This window comes from Megalopta genalis, chromosome 12, assembly GCF_051020955.1.
Source record: "Megalopta genalis isolate 19385.01 chromosome 12, iyMegGena1_principal, whole genome shotgun sequence".
NCBI classification, from domain to species: Eukaryota; Metazoa; Arthropoda; class Insecta; order Hymenoptera; family Halictidae; genus Megalopta; species Megalopta genalis.
In genome coordinates, this window is record NC_135024.1 from 736,320 (window position 1) to 754,078 (window position 17,759).

The 17,759-nt window shown below is 42.1% G+C and overlaps 1 protein-coding gene across 2 annotated transcripts in view; it reads right to left on the reverse strand.

Moving 5' to 3' along the window:
• Positions 1 to 17,759, reverse strand: part of LOC117227893 (netrin receptor UNC5C) — a 109,452-nt gene that overhangs the window by 26,082 nt on the left and 65,611 nt on the right. The window contains exons 3-7 of one of the 2 annotated variants that reach the window (XM_033483434.2): positions 11,210 to 11,623; positions 7,761 to 8,042; positions 4,874 to 5,041; positions 2,977 to 3,009; positions 1,604 to 1,768 (exon numbers count right to left, since the gene is read on the reverse strand). In XM_033483434.2, the coding sequence (XP_033339325.1) occupies positions 1,604 to 1,768; positions 2,977 to 3,009; positions 4,874 to 5,041; positions 7,761 to 8,042; positions 11,210 to 11,623 (1,062 nt within the window). The remainder of the gene's footprint in view (positions 1 to 1,603; positions 1,769 to 2,976; positions 3,010 to 4,873; positions 5,042 to 7,760; positions 8,043 to 11,209; positions 11,624 to 17,759) is intronic. The other variant, XM_033483435.2, reaches the window with a different exon arrangement.

Consider the following 17,759-nt stretch of genomic DNA (forward strand, 5'->3'; position numbering starts at 1 on the left):
TAAGATGTGAACGATATTTTTTTTTCGTGGAACTGCGTGAATCGTGCAATGAAACTTTCAAAACCGCAGAATTATTAATTTTTGAAGACTTAGAATTGTTGATTTTTGTAAATAGGTGAATTATTTCTGGGCAATTTTCGTTGAATCGATAGACATATATGTCCTCAGAATTGAAATGTGAAATTCTACACAGAATGTCATACGTAAGACATGAACAATATTTTTCTCGTGGAGCTGCGTGAATCGTGCAATGAAATTTTCAAAACTGCAGAATTATTAATTTTTGAAGACTTAGAATTGTTGATTTTTGTAAATAGGTGAATTATGTCTGGGCAACGCACACTATAAATATACATTTCTTTTTCTTCTGAAAAATTATTTCAATTGAAAGCTTCTACTCGTTTTAATCGTGAAAAAAATGGTATGACAAGGGGTTAATATGAAAATAATAGTTCTTCAGTTTCGCGGAGATCTATAATATAGCGGTAATAATTTTAGGAGATTCCAAGGTCATCTTCAATGTTCTAATTATGAACATGTATCCCTTTACAGACTGGTCGAAGCTCGACGTTTTCTATGAAAAAGTACCGACTGTACAACTGTTGCTAACAAAGAGTTCTTCCGTATCTCATGAAATAACCGCGAGATATAGAGTAATTTCTCCTTAATTCGCACTCAGATTGCGCCAAAAATGGACGATTCGGGAAGAGGAGATACGATTATTCGAGTTCTGCGACTTTCGTTTTTATAGTCACTGATTGTCAGCAACTATAAAAAGCGAGCTGCAAGGCTCGAATAATCGTATCTCCTCTTCCCAAATTGTCCATTTTTGTGTAAAATCAGAGCGTCAATTAGGGAGAATTTACTGTACTATAATTTCTCTCTAATTCGAGCTCAGATTGCGCACAAAAATGGACAATTTGGGAAGAGGAAATGCAATTATTTGAGCCCTGCGGTTTTCATTTTTATAGTCACCGATTGTCAGCAACTATAAAAAGCGAGCTGCAAGGCTCGAATAATCGCATCTGCTCTCCCAAAATTGTCCATTTTTGTGTAAAATCAGAGCGTCAATTAGGGAGAATTTACTGCACTATAATTTGCGCTCAGTTTGCGCACAAAAATGGACAATTTGGGAAAAGAGGAGATAAGATTATTCGGCCCGTTTTTATAATTACCGTCTGTCAATCGCATCTCGTCTTCCAAAATTCTCCATTTGTATGCCCAATCCGAGCGTCAATTAGGCAGAATTTACTGTACTATAATTTCTCTCTAATTCGCGCTCAGATTGCGCACAAAAATATACAATTTGGAAAGAGAGGAGGTACGATTATTCGGCCCGTTGCGGTCCGTTTTTATAATTACCGTCTGTCAATCGCACCTCGTCTTCCAAAATTCTCAACTTTTGTGCCCAATCTAAGTCTCAATTAGGAAGAATTCATTATACAAAATGGTGCAAGATTGGCAGAGCCTGAAACGCGTACCCGGGGGACGAAGTTTCCCGCGGAAAGGAGGAAGCACGTGGGGCCGGCAGGCGGGCATCGGGGGGGATAGCCGGCCGAGGAAGTCGTGACAAGTAGAGAATAGAGTTCGCCTCGTGACTTACTGTTGCACATGCCGCCGGTGCAATTCGCCACGCTGATGTCTCTACCCTGGCAAGGTCGGCCGCCGTGGCTGGGTGGCGGATCGTCGCACGATCTCCTCCTTGTGTGCGTGCAGTCGCTCCCACACACCGACCATGCCGACCATCTGGACCATCCACCGTCCACCACTGTGTCGTCCGGGTAGACAAAGAACAGAAAGCAAAGGGGAAAAAAACACGGATGCTTGGAGGATCGAACGTTGCTCTTCGTAGTCGTCCGTGGTCGTTAGGCCGAGTTCGATCGACGCGAAGCGACAGTAAAAAAGTTACGGCGCGGCGGGACACGGGCTCGTAACTCGTCCCGCGGCCCGCGCGGGCGCCCCCCGTGCCCCGCCGTCGAATCTTGTTCGGGTTCGATTCGGACGGGGCCTCCGCGCCGCTTCTTTCCCCCGCTTAATCGACTCGTGTGCCGCGCGCGTTTTCCCGCGCAGAAAAAACGCCGCACGAGAACGTACGTACGCCTTAATCTTCGCTGCTGACGACAGCGCCCGGCACCATGCTGCCTCGTGATACTTACAAATTACGCTCGGTGTCGCTTACTTTGCTCCGTGCTACGGGCCGCGGACAGACCTCGGACACCGTCGCGGGTGGTTTCCAGTTTTTCTTTTGGAATGATGCGATTCGATGCGATATGCGGCGATATAGACTTTTTCGAGTTCTGCGATTATTGGAAGAGTACAGCGATTTCTCCCGGAAATGCCGGATTTCGGGTTGCTGTGAATTTTATTGTGCTGGTGCTACGAATGTGTAATTTACTGCGATGGGACGCGAATTCCCGGAAGACGACAGAAAATCGTCAGTTTGGGTCTTCGAATTGCCTTCGAATCGTCGCATGTGGCCTCCGAATTGCCTTCGAATCGTGTCGTATGGTCTCCGAATTGCCTTTGAATCGTGGCGAAAAATTAGAAATAAAAAAGTTAAGTCATCGTTTTTATTCTAGCATTACTATGTATTTATATTAATAATATTACTAATATATAAAATAATAATATTAATATTACTAATATTCTGTATGAAATAGTAATATTAATATTACTAATATATAAAATAATAATATTAATATAACTAATACATGAAATAATAATATTAATATTACTAATATATAAAGTAATAATAATAATACTAATAATATTCTCGGATCTGCCGGTCTCAATTCCGACCTCCGAGAATTTCTGGGAGAAATTACTGTAATCGCCGAACAAGTTTCTCGATGGAAGGAACAGGCAGCGACTGAAGCCGATAGAATTCGAGGGGACGAAATTCGGACGTTTTTCGAACGGTCTTTCCACGACCCGAACCGATTACATCTCGTTTGCGAATCGCATGTGCGGACTTACCTAAAGTGTTGGTGAACTCCTCCAACGCGCCGGCTGTTCCAAAGTAAGCGTTAGACAGAAAAGACACGTAGGTGCGTTAACGAAAGCGAACAATTAGTTGGTGAGATATAGAAAGCGTGACACATTATTGCCTAGACATCAACAACCCCTCGTCTGCGACGCTGGCCACGATTTTTTCCAGAGCGAGCACGAAACCCGCGACTATCATCCGTCCATCTACTATCGATTCCAGCCGAGTTCGTTCGACTGTTCTAGCCATGAATAACTTTCACTCTAAATAGAGTTGATAGAATTTTTGTTAAAAGAGTATTGTAGCTTTAAATACAAATACTGCACTAATGCTAAGTAATCCTTTTCACGCGAGCTGCTAGCACCGCGAGAGCCAGTGAAATGCAGTAAATTCTTCCTAATTTTCCTTCAGCTTGCAAACGAAAATGGGCAGTTTGGGAGAAGGAGATACTATTATTCGAGCCTTGCAGTTCGTTTTAATTGCATCTCTTTTCCGAAATTGTCTATTTTTGTTTACAAGGTTATGGAAAATTGGGAAGGAAAATTTACTGTACTTTCCTTAACAGTGGATTTACGAAACGCTAAAATCAGCTGTTTTCTATTAGTATATAAATAAGTATTAATATAATAAATATTAATATAATTAATATAAATTACATAATAAGTATTTCTATTAGTATTAGTATATCTATTAGTATATAAAAGTAACAATCTGACATTTATTCTTATTTTGAAACGTGCATTATTACCAGTGTAATGTTTGCTGCAACATACATATTAAACAAAGAAGCTCGAAAAAGTATCTTTACGATCCGAACAATCGTAAATCAACAAATCAGTGACCCGTCAATTTGCCGCGTTCCGTAAATCCAGCGTTAAAAACAGCCAACCAGGCCTCGCATCGCGCAAACTGCGGCTCGTACAATTTCAGCTATTTCGTCTCGAAAAAAATACACAATGTACTTCAAACACTACAGAACAAACCAACGAAACGTCGCCGCGAGACAATATCCCGACAGCTCCGAAAAAAATCCGAAAGGCGGCTTAGACCGAAGAACTTCTCTCTCGAGAGAGAGCTCCTCCTCGCCTAAGAAAACGACGCGGTCCGTTTCGAAACGGATCTTGGAAAACACGGCCGGTAGCATTCCGGCGATGCGTCGATCGTCTGCATCAGAATTCCCGTGGTGTGACTCGTCAGCAGACGAGGGGTTAATATTTCAAGTGTCGCCTCCGCCGTCGCCGCCGCTGCCGCAGCCGTCGGATCGTCGAGCGAGAACGCGGCTGTCGATGGACGTTGGCCCCGACGAGACGAGACGAGACGAGACGAGCGAGCGTTTCAATACACTCCGCACGACTCTCTCGGGGGCTGCTGCCGCAGGTGTCTTCGGAATGTCGCAAACGTTTTCGAAAGGTGAATACAATTTAAGAGTGCGGTGGCGACGGAGGCAAACAGAGGACGCGGCGCGGCTTGACGCGGGCCGACGCGGGCCGACGGGGGAGCGGAACGGTCGCGCAACAGATAGCCGAGACGACCGTGAGAGGGAAAGAGGGAAGCTCGTAAATCAAACGAGCGGCTCTCCGCTCTTCGGCATCGGTAATATTGGTTTGCCGTGGCACAGAACCTGCTTGGCTGTCGTCTGAGCGACCCACGTACCGAACGACGATCCGCCGCTCTCTCTCTCTCTCTCCTCTCGCTCTCTCGTTCGCTCTCTTTCTCTCTCGCGGGCCGGCGCGGCGGAAAACCTGGCCGAGGAATAGACAAGGAAGCAGAACTAGCAAGAAACGCCGATCCGCGGAACCTAACGGCGCGCGGTGACGTTAACGAAGCGTGATGCTTCCTTGAAAATCTCATTTCGCCACGGGTAACGAACACCGCCGGTGGACTTACCGGGACAGTTCGTGCTGCAGTCCATCTTCTGCTGCGTCGGGCCCAGGCAAGACTGGCCCCCGTTCATCGGCAGAGGGTTCGTGCAGGTCCGAGTACGCTTCTGGCCGCCCTTCGCGCATCTCGAGTGACATTCTGACCAGGCTGACCACGAGGACCATCCGCCGTTCACTGTGGAATGCTTTCTGTTAGCTTTCGGATACGCACAGTGTTGCCGGAAATATAGTAATAAATACTGACGCTCAGATTGTGCACAAAAATGGATGATTTGGGAAGAGAAGATGCAATTTTTAGAGCTTTGCACCTCGTTTATTATGGTTACCGATTGTCGAATAAAACGGGCCGCAACGGGTCGAATGATCGTATCTCCTCTCTTCTCAAATTGTCTATTTTTGTGCGCAATCCGAGCGCGAATTAGAGAGAAATTATAGTACAGTAAATTCTCCCTAATTGACGCACTGATTTTACACAAAGATGGATAATTTGGGAAGAGGAGATGCAATTATTCGAGCCTTGCAGCTCGCTTTTTATAGTTGCTGACAATCGGCGACTATAAAAATGAAAACCGCAGGGTTCGAACAATTGCATTTCCTCTTCCCAAATTGTCTATTTTTGTGCGCAATCTGAGCGCGAATTAGAGAGAAATTATAGTACAGTAAATTTTCCCTAATTGAGAGACGCTCTGATTTTATACAAAGATAGATAATTTGGGAAGAGCAGATGCGATTATTCGAGCCTTGCATCTCGTTTTTATAGTTACTGATAATCTGTGTTTATAAAAACGAGCCGCAAGGCTCGAATAATCGTATCTTCTCTTCTCAAATTGTCCATTTTCCTGCACAATCTGAGCGTCAATTAGGGAGAATTTACTGTACTTCGGTGTACCTTTGTTACTTAGCTATTTAGAACAGGAAATCCTAAGACTGTTCTTATATTTTCTGTTTATTAACGTGAAACTTACACTGTCAAGGTTAAAATGACCGTTTTCGCGTTTTCAATTTTTTAACTGTTGAAATTTTTGAAGGCTCTTTCTTTTCCCAGTCAGCTGTTCTCGACGAGTATGCTCGTCGTACAAAAATAGCACTAGTTTGTGCTATTGAAAACAGCTTAGTGGTTAAGAAGAATATATACAGTAAATTCTCCCGGATATTTCTTCAGCTTCGCGGTTCATTTTTATAGTTGCCGACAATTATAAAAACGAGGTGCAAGACTCGTATCTTCTTTTCCCAAATTGTCTATTCTTGTTTACAAGCTGTAGGAAAATTAGGGACAATTTACTGTACTTCGATATTCCTTATTAACCCTTTGCACTCGACTGGTGGCTCCGACTCGTTGCTTAAAATTGTTACATAACATTTCAAAAATAATTTATAAACTGTTAAAAGTGCAATTGTCGCAGTAGTCATAAAAATCAATTTCATATATATTGTATATAATGCACTTAAGTCTTACAAAATGGAAATACTGCAAGTCAGAAAAACTATTTTTAATTCAGAGTTAAAATGCCTTCGAGTGCAAAGGATTAACCCTCATCACCCCGAAAATTTTATGAACTACAACGATGGCTCAAGCTCGACTTTACTGCCGGTTGCAATGACAAGAGTTAAATTGTATATTTTATAAGAGTACTTATTTAATAAACAAAATCTGAAGAAAATTAAATACGATATAATTACAGTAACTTGCACTTCAAAGAGACATTTCAACAGTTAACTGGTTAAGGAACGATTCACTAAATCCTTTCATTCAAGCTTTTATAATAAATAAATAATTACAATAAAAATGACGAAGAGATAAATTCTAGTCTTGCCATTTTTTAAAGCGTTAGACGCTTTTAGATCTCGATAGGTTCACTGTTAATCAACGCAATCCGAACCAGGGACTATCGGTGGCAAGGGTTAACAGTTCACAATGTTAATTAAACCGTTGAAAGGTTTTTCCTAGAGCCTTGTCCCACAAAGAGACCAGAAGGGACACACCTTCGGTAAAATCGTACTCGAGTTTTCCAACAATGCAATTTTTCATTAGTCGCGCAAGTGTATTAGAACTGCAACAGGATCCATTGGGGAGATCTCTCCTTTGATTTCGACCGAGCCACTTTCAGGGATCAGACGGACAGCCGGAGAGAGAGCAAAAGGGTCTGTCGGACCGTGGACACTTGGGATTGGGGATGCTTTCGTTTCCTTGGCGACTGCTATCGGCCGGAGCGTAATCAATTGAGCTATCTCACCCTGGAGATTCTTTTCCTCTAATCTAATGCGGGGAGGAGGAGGACACCGTCTGGACCCGAAGTGTATCGCAGTCCGCCGGTAATTGATGCATTAGCTGGGCCGTCTAATCAATTTCTGAGAGGGTCGCTTCGTTTATTTATTCAGTATTTTGACCCGTGCCGGAATTTTCCAGTTTGAACGAGCGTTCTGGACGGGCGATTTCAGAGTGCTTTCGGCAGAATCTTCGGCCGTAGCTTTGTAACCAACGAACATTCCCGCGTAAAAAAATTACGAGATACTCTCCGAAGCAAGCCTTTCAAAACGCCGAAACCTTTTTCGAAAAATATAGCACAGTCGTCGAGAAAAAAATCTTTAAAGATGACTGTCTCGGCCAGCGTCTTCGCATCGACCTGCTGCACACGATCTCCGTGTACGCAAACAACTCTCGCAATTATCAATAAAATCTCTTCCAAAAATTTGTAACTCCGCTTCGAACACGCGCAAATAAAGTTGCCAAATTTCGGCGAGCCAGGTTCGCTCGCTGCCGCAAAATTAATTCCTGAACGCCGGAAGCGAAGACGCGGTTCTAGTCCTGGGACAGCTCCGAAGTGTAGAAACGGCAGCCAAGGTGTCCTTAAGCGGCCGAAGGGGCGCGCGAGGGTGTAAGGGAAAGTTCTTACCATAAACCGTGAGACTGACGGGCTCGCTGAGTCTCTTCGCGGCGATGTTCTCCGCCACGCAGGTGTAATTCGCCTGGTGGCTGAGCTTCGCCTGGCCAACGAGAAGGTGTCCCTCGCTCGACACTAAAAGGGTGTCGGACTCGGTGTCGACCGGCACGTTGTTCCTCAGCCAGTAGACCCTGGGCGACGGTACACCCACCGGCGGCAGACACCTGAGTTCGGTGCTCTGGCCCGCCTCCACCGACACCGAGTACGGCGGCGACTCGAACTGCTTCTTCAAGTCTGCGAAAATGGAATTTACGGGGCTCGGAGAAACGATAATGGCGGTGCCGGCGAGAAGGATCGGCCGGGAAAGTTGGACGGAAAGGATTGATGCCGATAATTTCCGTGCTGCTTTCTTTTCCGTTTCGCCACTGTACTCTTCCGCCAGCCCTCCATCCCCCCTCCTCTCGCCCTTTGCCGTTGCCCTCCGGGGGGCAAGGCGAAGCTCCCGAGCTTTGTTTATCGTCGCGGAAGGAACTTGTTGCCTCGGGGAGAGAAACGAGAGTTATCGTCGTTGCTTTCGAGACGCTCGTTTCAAAAGGGACGTTACGTAAGCCCGTGGGCAAACGGTCCTACCCTAAATTGATTCTCTTAGAAACTACGGTCATTGCTTCGGCTCGCATTAAGGGTCGGAATTAAATAATGACCGCGCTCGGTAGAATCAAGATAATTAGGTGGGGCCACTGCGAAGTAAGACGTACGATGTTTTTGCTCGCGCGTCGAACGGCCGAATATTTGGACCGTTTATTTCGAAAGCGGTGTCTCGGTCCATTTTCTTTTATTTTTTTTTGAGTGAGATGTCGCGTAATTTGTGCTTGATTTTATTTTATATAATTATATTGTATTGTTATATATTTTATATAATTTCTTTTTATTTGCAACTGGTTAATATTTGATGTCTTGAAATAATGCCGATGCTTCGTTCAATTTAAAATTGGTCGATAAAAGAAATCGTTTTATAATTAAATAAAAATATAAATATGTATTATTGTGGTTAAATTCGTCTAAAAGAAATTTATATAATCGAATCACACATTGATTTGTAACTGGTTAATATTTGATGTCTTGAAATAATGCCGATGTTTCGTTCAATTTAAAATTGGTGGATAAAAGAAATCGTTTTATAATTAAATAAAAATATAAATATGCATTAGTTTAGTTAAATTCGTCTAAAAGAAATTTATATAATCGAATTACACATTGATTTGTAACTTATTAATATTTGATGTCTTGAAATAATGCCGATGTTTCGTTCAATTTAAAATTGGTGGATAAAAGAAATCGTTTCATAATTAAATAAAAATATAAATATGCATTATTTTAGATAAATTCGCCTAAGAGAAATTTATATAATCGAATTACACATTGATTTGTAACTGATTAATATTTGATATCTTGAAATAATGCCCATGCTTTGTTCAATTTAAAATTGGTCGATAAAAGAAATCGTTTTATAATTAAATAAAAATATAAATATGCATTATTTTAGTTAAATTCGTCTAAAAGAAATTTATATAATCGAATTACACATTGATTTGTAACTGATTAATATTTGATATCTTGAAATAATGCCGATGCTTCGTTCAATTTAAAATTGGTCAATAAAAGAAATCGTTTTATAATTAAATTAAAGTATAAATATGCATTGTTTTAGTTAAATTCGTCTAAAAGAAATTTATATAATCGAATTACACATTGATGAATTACTAGGAACATTGCCGGGCTTGGCGTAATTAAGCTGTATTTTTTAATTGACAAATATGCTAACCTTTAATTTTCTCGAAACAACAGAAAATGGACTTTCAAATAGCTTTTGCAAAATGAACGGCCCATTTATTGCGCTCTGCCGGTGAAACGCTTCTGCCGATCGCGTGACCGTTCGTTAATTATCACCGGTGTATCGAGAGATTCGACTTTCTATATATGTATATTCGGCAGCAATCCTTTCCTCGTTACTCTTTTTCCGTGATCCAATTGCGAAAAATGTTGTCCGATTGCAAAATGAATCGTGGTCCCCGGGGATACAAATTCTCGATTCGGGAACTAATTTTCGAGGATGCTAAAAATATCGATATCGAAGAATGGACAATTTAGGGTAGAGGAGCCAATTACCTGCTTTGCCCTTTTCGTAATCTTAATACGTTTTACCAATGCAATTAACCCTTTGCACTCGAAACTATTTAATATTTCCATTCTATGAAAGAATGTTTTCTTCTTAAAATTTAAGTTGTTAACGATTTAGAAAATACAGACGGATCTACGAACGCAAACATTATTATGAATTATAGCATGGCAATCGATTGTGATTCATTCTCGCCGCTCGGGTGCAAAGGATTAACGTGAACCGATTTATTCCACTGAATATCGTTCTTTATTCCTTCAGCGTTTTCTGAAGCTTTTTCATAAACCTCGCAACAAATGTCGCGCATTCGGAATAAAAAAAGAAATTGAACTAATTTCTGTAGCATTTCAAGAACTTCCGGCTCTTACATGTTCAACTCCGAATTTCAACAAATAGGTTGAATACAAAAATCAATCTAGCAAATAGTTTTTTATGTACCACTTGACATGATTTAACCATGAAAGCACGTGATAATGTATTTTGTCTTTTCTCTAATCGTTATTGTTTTCGCCGAGTTGAATCGTGTCAGTTAAAGCAGACATCCCATAAGTAACTTTAACCCTTTGCGCTCGAGTGGTGACTGCGAGGCACCACTAAAAAATGTTTATATCACATTCCAAGATAATTCTTACGTGAAGAAAATTTAGACTTGAAAAATTGTTAAAAGTATAATATGTTAGATTTACGGTTAAAATGGCTTCGAGTGCAAAGGGTTAATACTTTTCATTGCTCGAACTTTCAATTAGTGCTTTTATTTAATCAAAGAAAGCATAGAATATATTCTTTAAACAGTGAAAAGTATTAATTATATATTAATATTATAAATATATTATTATAATATAAATATAATATTATATTATTTAAATATTATATAAATATAATATTGTAAATATATTATTATTATATATAATAATATTGCACTCGAAGCCATTTTAACCGTAAATCTAACAGTGACTTATACAACAGTTATACTTTCAACAATATTTCAAATCAAAATTTTCTTCACGTAAGAATTATTTTCGAATGTGATGCAAACATTTCTTAGTGGTGCCTCGGAGTCACCACTCGAGCTCAAAGGGTTAAAGTTACTCCCATAGCTAAATACAGTACAATAAGCTTCAACGAATAAATAGCTGACTGAATTTAAATAAAACAAATTGATGTGCCTCGTGGGATAAATATGAAGTTAATTATGCTCGGGAACGAGCTAAAGGCGCAGTAATTGGCTGCTCGCACAGTAACTGGCTCCGCTACCCTGGCGTACCGCGAATGACGGGACACTCACAGGCAACGTCGACGGTGGCAGGCTGGCTCTTGATCTGGCCAGACCCCGACCAGGCGATGCATTCGCACTTGAACTTGTCCCTGCCGAAGTACTCCTCGATGTGATCCCTGGTCACATTCAGTTCGCAGTCGACTATCCTGGTTCCGGTGTGCGGATCCACGAAGTCCTGTTGCTGCGAGTCCTCGGCCCTCGCCTCGTTGCACAGGAAATAGATCTGCAACGCGTGCGCGGCTTTGCAGTGCAACGTGGCCGGCTTGTTCTTCACGACGAACGAGTCGACCGGCTCGGTGAGGAACACAGGCAGATGGCCACCCGCCTCGGAGATCAGCTCCGTGTCCGTGGCTATCGTCGCAGGAGGCACGTCGTCCTCCTCCAGGAGGTAAGTGTCCTCGTCCTCTGCGGCATCCTCGCCCTCTGCAAAAGTTAATTACAATTTAATCCGCTGCTGCTAAAGCGGCGCGCCGTCGATCGCTTTTATTTGGTCTCGAAACGGCGCGAATTGAAACGTCTCTAGAAACGTTGACGAATTGACCTAGCGATTGAAATTGTCGTGGATTTAGAGATCGAAGCTTTCTCTTTGCAATGGCTCCGCGAAAATTGGTGTACGATTAGTTTTCGAACGCTTCGTCGAACCTTGAAAACTGTAACCTCCGGTTCGAAAATCGTGTCTAGCTTTTAATTAAGTTCGATGTCATGGCGCACGTTGTAGAGTTTTTTCTAATTTTTCAAAGCGATCACGGGATTAGGAATTTAACAGGTTTTAATGTAGACACTTTCAGCTTTCATTTGAGCACAGATGCATCGAAATAACCCTTCGGGAACATAACTAAAATTCCATCCGAACTTCCCTTTGGAATCGCGGGATTTTCGCTGATTCTTCATTTCAGAGCGGCTCTCCTAGAAAGCCGCTGTTTAAGTAAATTATGTAGTCGACTCGCGGCACGAGAGCGATCGCTGCTGCGATAACGTAGCGAAAGCTCGATTCCACCGGCGATTGAGAAAATGAGCCGGCGATAGTAGGGGATAGAACGCGTACTCGGCGCACGAACGGCGAAACGGAATTGCAATTATTAAACTCCGTAATTATTAGCACTAATTAAACGCCGGCGAAACGTCCCGTTGCGGAGGGACGCGGAGCGGAGCGGAGTGGAGCGACGTTCGACGAATTTTTTAAATCCGGGGCCAGACGGTAACGACGAAAGTCGTTACAGAGTCCGGCCGATTTAGCGAAACGAATGTCGTTGCTTATTATCGGCGCACAATAAATTCACGGAATTGGATTATCGTCATTATCACGGCAGGAGGCAGTCGCAATCAGGCAGGATCACGCGAGAGGACGACGCGGCGCCGGACGGTCAGTCATTTGAATTCAAAATACAAGCCCGGTAATCGTAATTTACGATCGAGTTATTAATTCGGGCCCGGGGTTTGTTCGGCCGCGGCGTTTCATCGGGAGTCGTGAAAATTCTATATTTGCTTGTCAACAATGGCCATCGGCCCTCGCACCCAATGCTCGGCCCACCCACGCCCCCGCGCACCCACACGAACCCGTCGCCCTCCGCCTCCTCCGCCTCCTCCTCCTCCTCATCCTCATCCTCCTACTCTTGTAAATCCTGACGGCGGACCATTAATGCCGCCGTTTCGCAGCCCGAAACTCCGCGTTCTGGCTACGAACAATCGGGCGCCGCGCCGCGCCGCGCCGAGCCGCGCCACGCTGCAGTAATGAATTTTCGGATTTACGCGGCGCACCGGTGCACAAGTCCGATGCATTTCCCGCCAACGAGTGGTTAGACCTTTATCCCCGTGCGACATTTGGCCGGGGGCCACAATTTTCATCGCGATAATCGGCGGAGGGCACACCCCCGTCCCGCCGTATATCGTTTTCGTCCCGCGCGTCACACTTGAAAAATCGACAAATATAAAATCGCCAAACAAAACAAAACAAAAATAGCCGCGGACGAAACGGGGGAACAGGCGGAACGAGTAAGTGCGACGCGTCGCGAATAAAGTCTCTGTATTTGCCCGGGAGAACGGTTACTCCCCCTCTCTCCCTCTCCCTCTCTCTTTTTATTTTTTCACTCTCTCTCGCTCTCTGAACTTCGCTGAATCTCTCGCTTTCAATCTCTCCCTCTCTCTCTCTTATTTTTTCATCTCTGATGAATCTCTTTCTCGCTCTCTTAACTTCGCTGAATCACACTCTCTTTCTCTCTCCTTCTCTCTTCTCTCTCTCTCTCTCTCTCTCTCTCTCTCTCTCTCGCTCTCTCAATTTCGCTGAATCTTTTTCTCGCTCTCTTAACTTCGCTGAATCTCACTCTCTTTCTTCCTCTCTCCTTCTCTCTTCTCTCGCTCTCTCTCTCTCTCTTATTTTTTCATCTTTGATGAATCTCTTTCTCGCTCTCTTAGCTTCGCTGAATCTCACTCTCTTTCTCTCTCTTTCACTCTTTTCTCTCTCTCTCTCTCTCTCTCTCTCTCTCTCTCTCTCTCTCTCTCTCTCTCTCTCTCTCTGCGAGTCGCTATCGCGCCGCGATCGGTCCCGTTCTGCTATGAATAAGCACGCGACCGGATCACGAACACTTCGTAAGTTATAGCCGTGTTTGGATATGGCGACGGGGGGTTGAAAACTGATCCAATTAGCCGACATCGCTCGCTCATTTTCATTGCGATTTGGTCTCGAGCGATGCTAGCTAAATAGGTTGTAGAATTAGCTTGCAGAAAAATTGTACGCTTCGGAAGTTCGTGCAAATGCTACACGGTCGCTTAGAAAGCGCCGGGTTATAACCGCTGTTTTTACTTTATAAACATTTATTAAATCAAGATAATAAAAACTATATTTCTTTAACTCTGGGCATTGTATCTCTGTATTCTGTCTTCCTCTGTTGTTCGCCGTTAAACAGACGAAATGCAACCTGTATGTACTCCCGAGCATCTAAACAAAAATAAATAACGAACTAATTAACTAACTACCTTGCTCTAACTTGTTTGTTCGACCGTAACCACATTTTACTCTAATTTTCTAACGCAAAGGGTTCGTTCCGTGCAAATGCTATAATTACAAATAAATAAATAAATACAAAATATTTCTTTAACAGAATAAGCAATTAAAAACATTTTATTGGATTACAGCGCCAATTTATATGCGAATATATTTTCGACAGATTATTTAACGTATGACGAATACGATGAATATATTATTTAATGTACGTATAGAATAATGAGAAAAATGTCCTCTCCGTGGATCAACCAATTCATCATTGCAAAAATGAAAGAAAACTATTATAACAGTAGTCACCGATTCGTGGATACGTGTGCAAGTAGATCGCCATAAACACGCCAAGTGGTCTGTCAATTACGCCTCAAATCGCAACAGCAGATAAATCTGAACAAAATTTACAATCAATACGCGTGCTCATGCATAATTCATATTCGAAGAAACGAATGCAGTTCGCAGGGAGGGGGGGGGCGATATATTCTCCTCGGAATACACGCATCCGGAAAAATTGGACGTAGAGAAAGGCGGCGCAGAAATTGCGCCTGAAATATTTACGCCGAAAATCCTATCCAAAGGAACAATAAAACTCGACGGGCGCGTGTTCGGTCCCGAATCGAATTTAGTCGAGCAGAGATCCGCCGCGGCGTTGTTACGCGGAGCGCGGCGGCGACGGCGGCGCGGTTTTCGAAATTTCCCGGGGGTGGGGAGAGGTCCACCGAAGATTCCCGATCGTCAAACGGGCGCCGGGATCGACAGACGTCACACGGGGCCGCGCGTCGCTGGTTTTTATCGTTCTCGTTTCCGGTTATTTTTTTTTTCACGCTATCCAGGACGCCGTTGCGGATAGAAAGAGCACGATCAATGGGATGGGATGGGGGGAGAGGGTGGCGCGACCAGGCGCAGAGGGCAAAAGTTTCTCTCGCGCGGGGAAAAAATGTCAGAATTTATAACCGATGCCGACGCAGAGATACCTTCAATATCCTGCTCTCGGCGAGATAGGAATCGGGTGACGGGCGAAACGCGCGCGCGCGCGCGGAAGGACCGGCGTCGGCGACGGCTGAATGAATGAAAAAAAAAAATACGAGAGCAAAAAAGAGGAAGAAAAAAATGGCAGAAAAAACAAAAACGACGACAGGGAATAAAAAAATTCGGCAACGTGGCGAATTGAGGCGCGACTAAAAGAGAATTTTCATCGGTTTCCGATAATGGGACTCGATCGGCTGTCCGACGGGGTCCGGCGGAATCGTGGCAGCCAGTTTCCGCCGCCCCTGCCCCCGTCCCCGCCCCCCACGATCCGCCCGCGAGCGAATCAGTTCGTACGAAAATCCTCGTTAGCCACTTTGGGCGCAGCACCGCGAGCCATATCGTTGATTGCGTCCACGATCACGTTATAACGTTCGCGAACTCTCGCGATTTTACGCGAACTATCTTTTCGCGTCGTCGCACAGTGTGGTGTGGGTATTCGCTTTCTGTCACCAACATTATTTCACCGTTGTTTCATGGTTTCTGGTCATGATACAGCGAGTCGTTGAATTCGTCGCGATATCAGCTAGAATATTATACTCTATAGAGTATTATTATAGAATATTATGCTGTATAGAATATTATTATAGAATATTATACTCTATAGAATATTATTATAGAATATTATACTCAATAGATTATTATAAAACATTATACTCTATAGAATATTATACTCTATAGAATATTATACTCAATAGAATATTATTATACATAGAATATTATACTGTATAGAATATTATTATAGAACATTATACTCTGTAGAATATTATTATACATAGAATATTATTATAGAACACTATACTCTATAGAATATTATTATAAAATATTATACTGTACAGAATATTATTATAGAATATTATACTGTACAGAATATTATTATAGAATATTATACTCTACAGACTATTATTATTGAATATTATACTCTACAGAATATTTTTATAGAAAATTATACTCTACAGAATATTATTAAAGAATATTATACTCTACAAAATATATTTTTATAGAATATTATATAAAATATGATATTATATACTACATAGAATATTATTATAAAATATTATACTTTATAGAATATTATTATAGAATATTCTATCGAGTCGAAAAATATCTCCTGACATTTTAAAACATCGAATTGACATTTTTATGAAAAGAATACTCCCTTTCGCGAGTTTCTATGTTCTCATTCGTAGAGACGCGAATACTAACCGACCCGAGTAATAAACATTTTTTCGTCGGTTCGTCGAGAGTGTCTAAAAGATCGTGGTTTGTTTTGAAATTGGATACGGGCGCTCAGGGACGAGCGCGCTGCTTACCGCTCCACTGTTTACGCAGGTGTCGAAATGCTGTCGGGGCATTCGACACGCGAAGGTCGCAAGAGGTTGCACCTAAACTTGACATATCCTCTCCTCGGTAATTAATTTAGACCTTTCGTATAAAAAAAAGGTGGCTCTCGTGCCTGCAACTATTTACAGTTCTCTCTTAGAACTCTTCTCGACGTTTGAGTTATTATAAATTTGACGCCGTTTGTATATGTATTAGAAAATGATTACTAACTTATTATAAGTTATAATATATATAATATAATATAATATAATATAATAATATAATATTATATAATATAATATAATATAATATAATATAATATAATATAATATAATATAATATAATATAATATAATATAATATAATATAATATAATATAATATAATATAATATAATATAATATAATATAATATAATAATATAATATAATATAATATAATATAATATAATATAATAATATATAATATTATATAATATTATATAATATTACTATATAATTATTACTAATTGAATTACTGATTGATTTAATTGAAAACTTTCAAATTAAAATGATTCAATATTTCCAAGTGCACCAGCTAGTATCAACGACACAGACGGTCGAAAATGGGAGACAATTTCCGCTGATTTTTTCCAAAGGGCATTCGTGCGGAGTCAACGTCCCGGCTGATTTATTACCGGGCACTTCTGCGCCTCTGGTCGACCGGCGTGCAAGTTAGTCGCGCGACTCCGCCCTCGATAAAATTGACGTATCGTAAACCCAAGCTTGTTGCATGGTCGACGGCTACTGCGAGTTCTCCGCAACTTTTCCACTCGCTATGCCACGATCCTACTTGACGGACTCGCAGATTACCGGCTCCGGCCTTTATCGCGTGTTACAGCCTGTTTCTTATTCGACAGCGTATTTATAGACACACCGTGTGTACATTTAGTTTCGAGATACGGCCGCATTAATTGCAGGTCTTTATTGCGTTTGTGGCGCACGGTGTATAATGGAATCCGATTTGCTTTAGGAGATACACCGTTTTATGCGTTTCCTGCGAGACATTGAAATTCCGAACGAGCCAGGCCGAATCATTTTCATTGCCCGAATCTACTAATTGCCTTTCGCAGTCGTAAAAGCTCGAAGGCTGCGGAGAATAGGCTCTCGCTCGAAGCAAAACGCGTGGCGAAAACGGCGCACAGTGGGATATTTGTCCGGATTGGCGCGCTAAAAACGT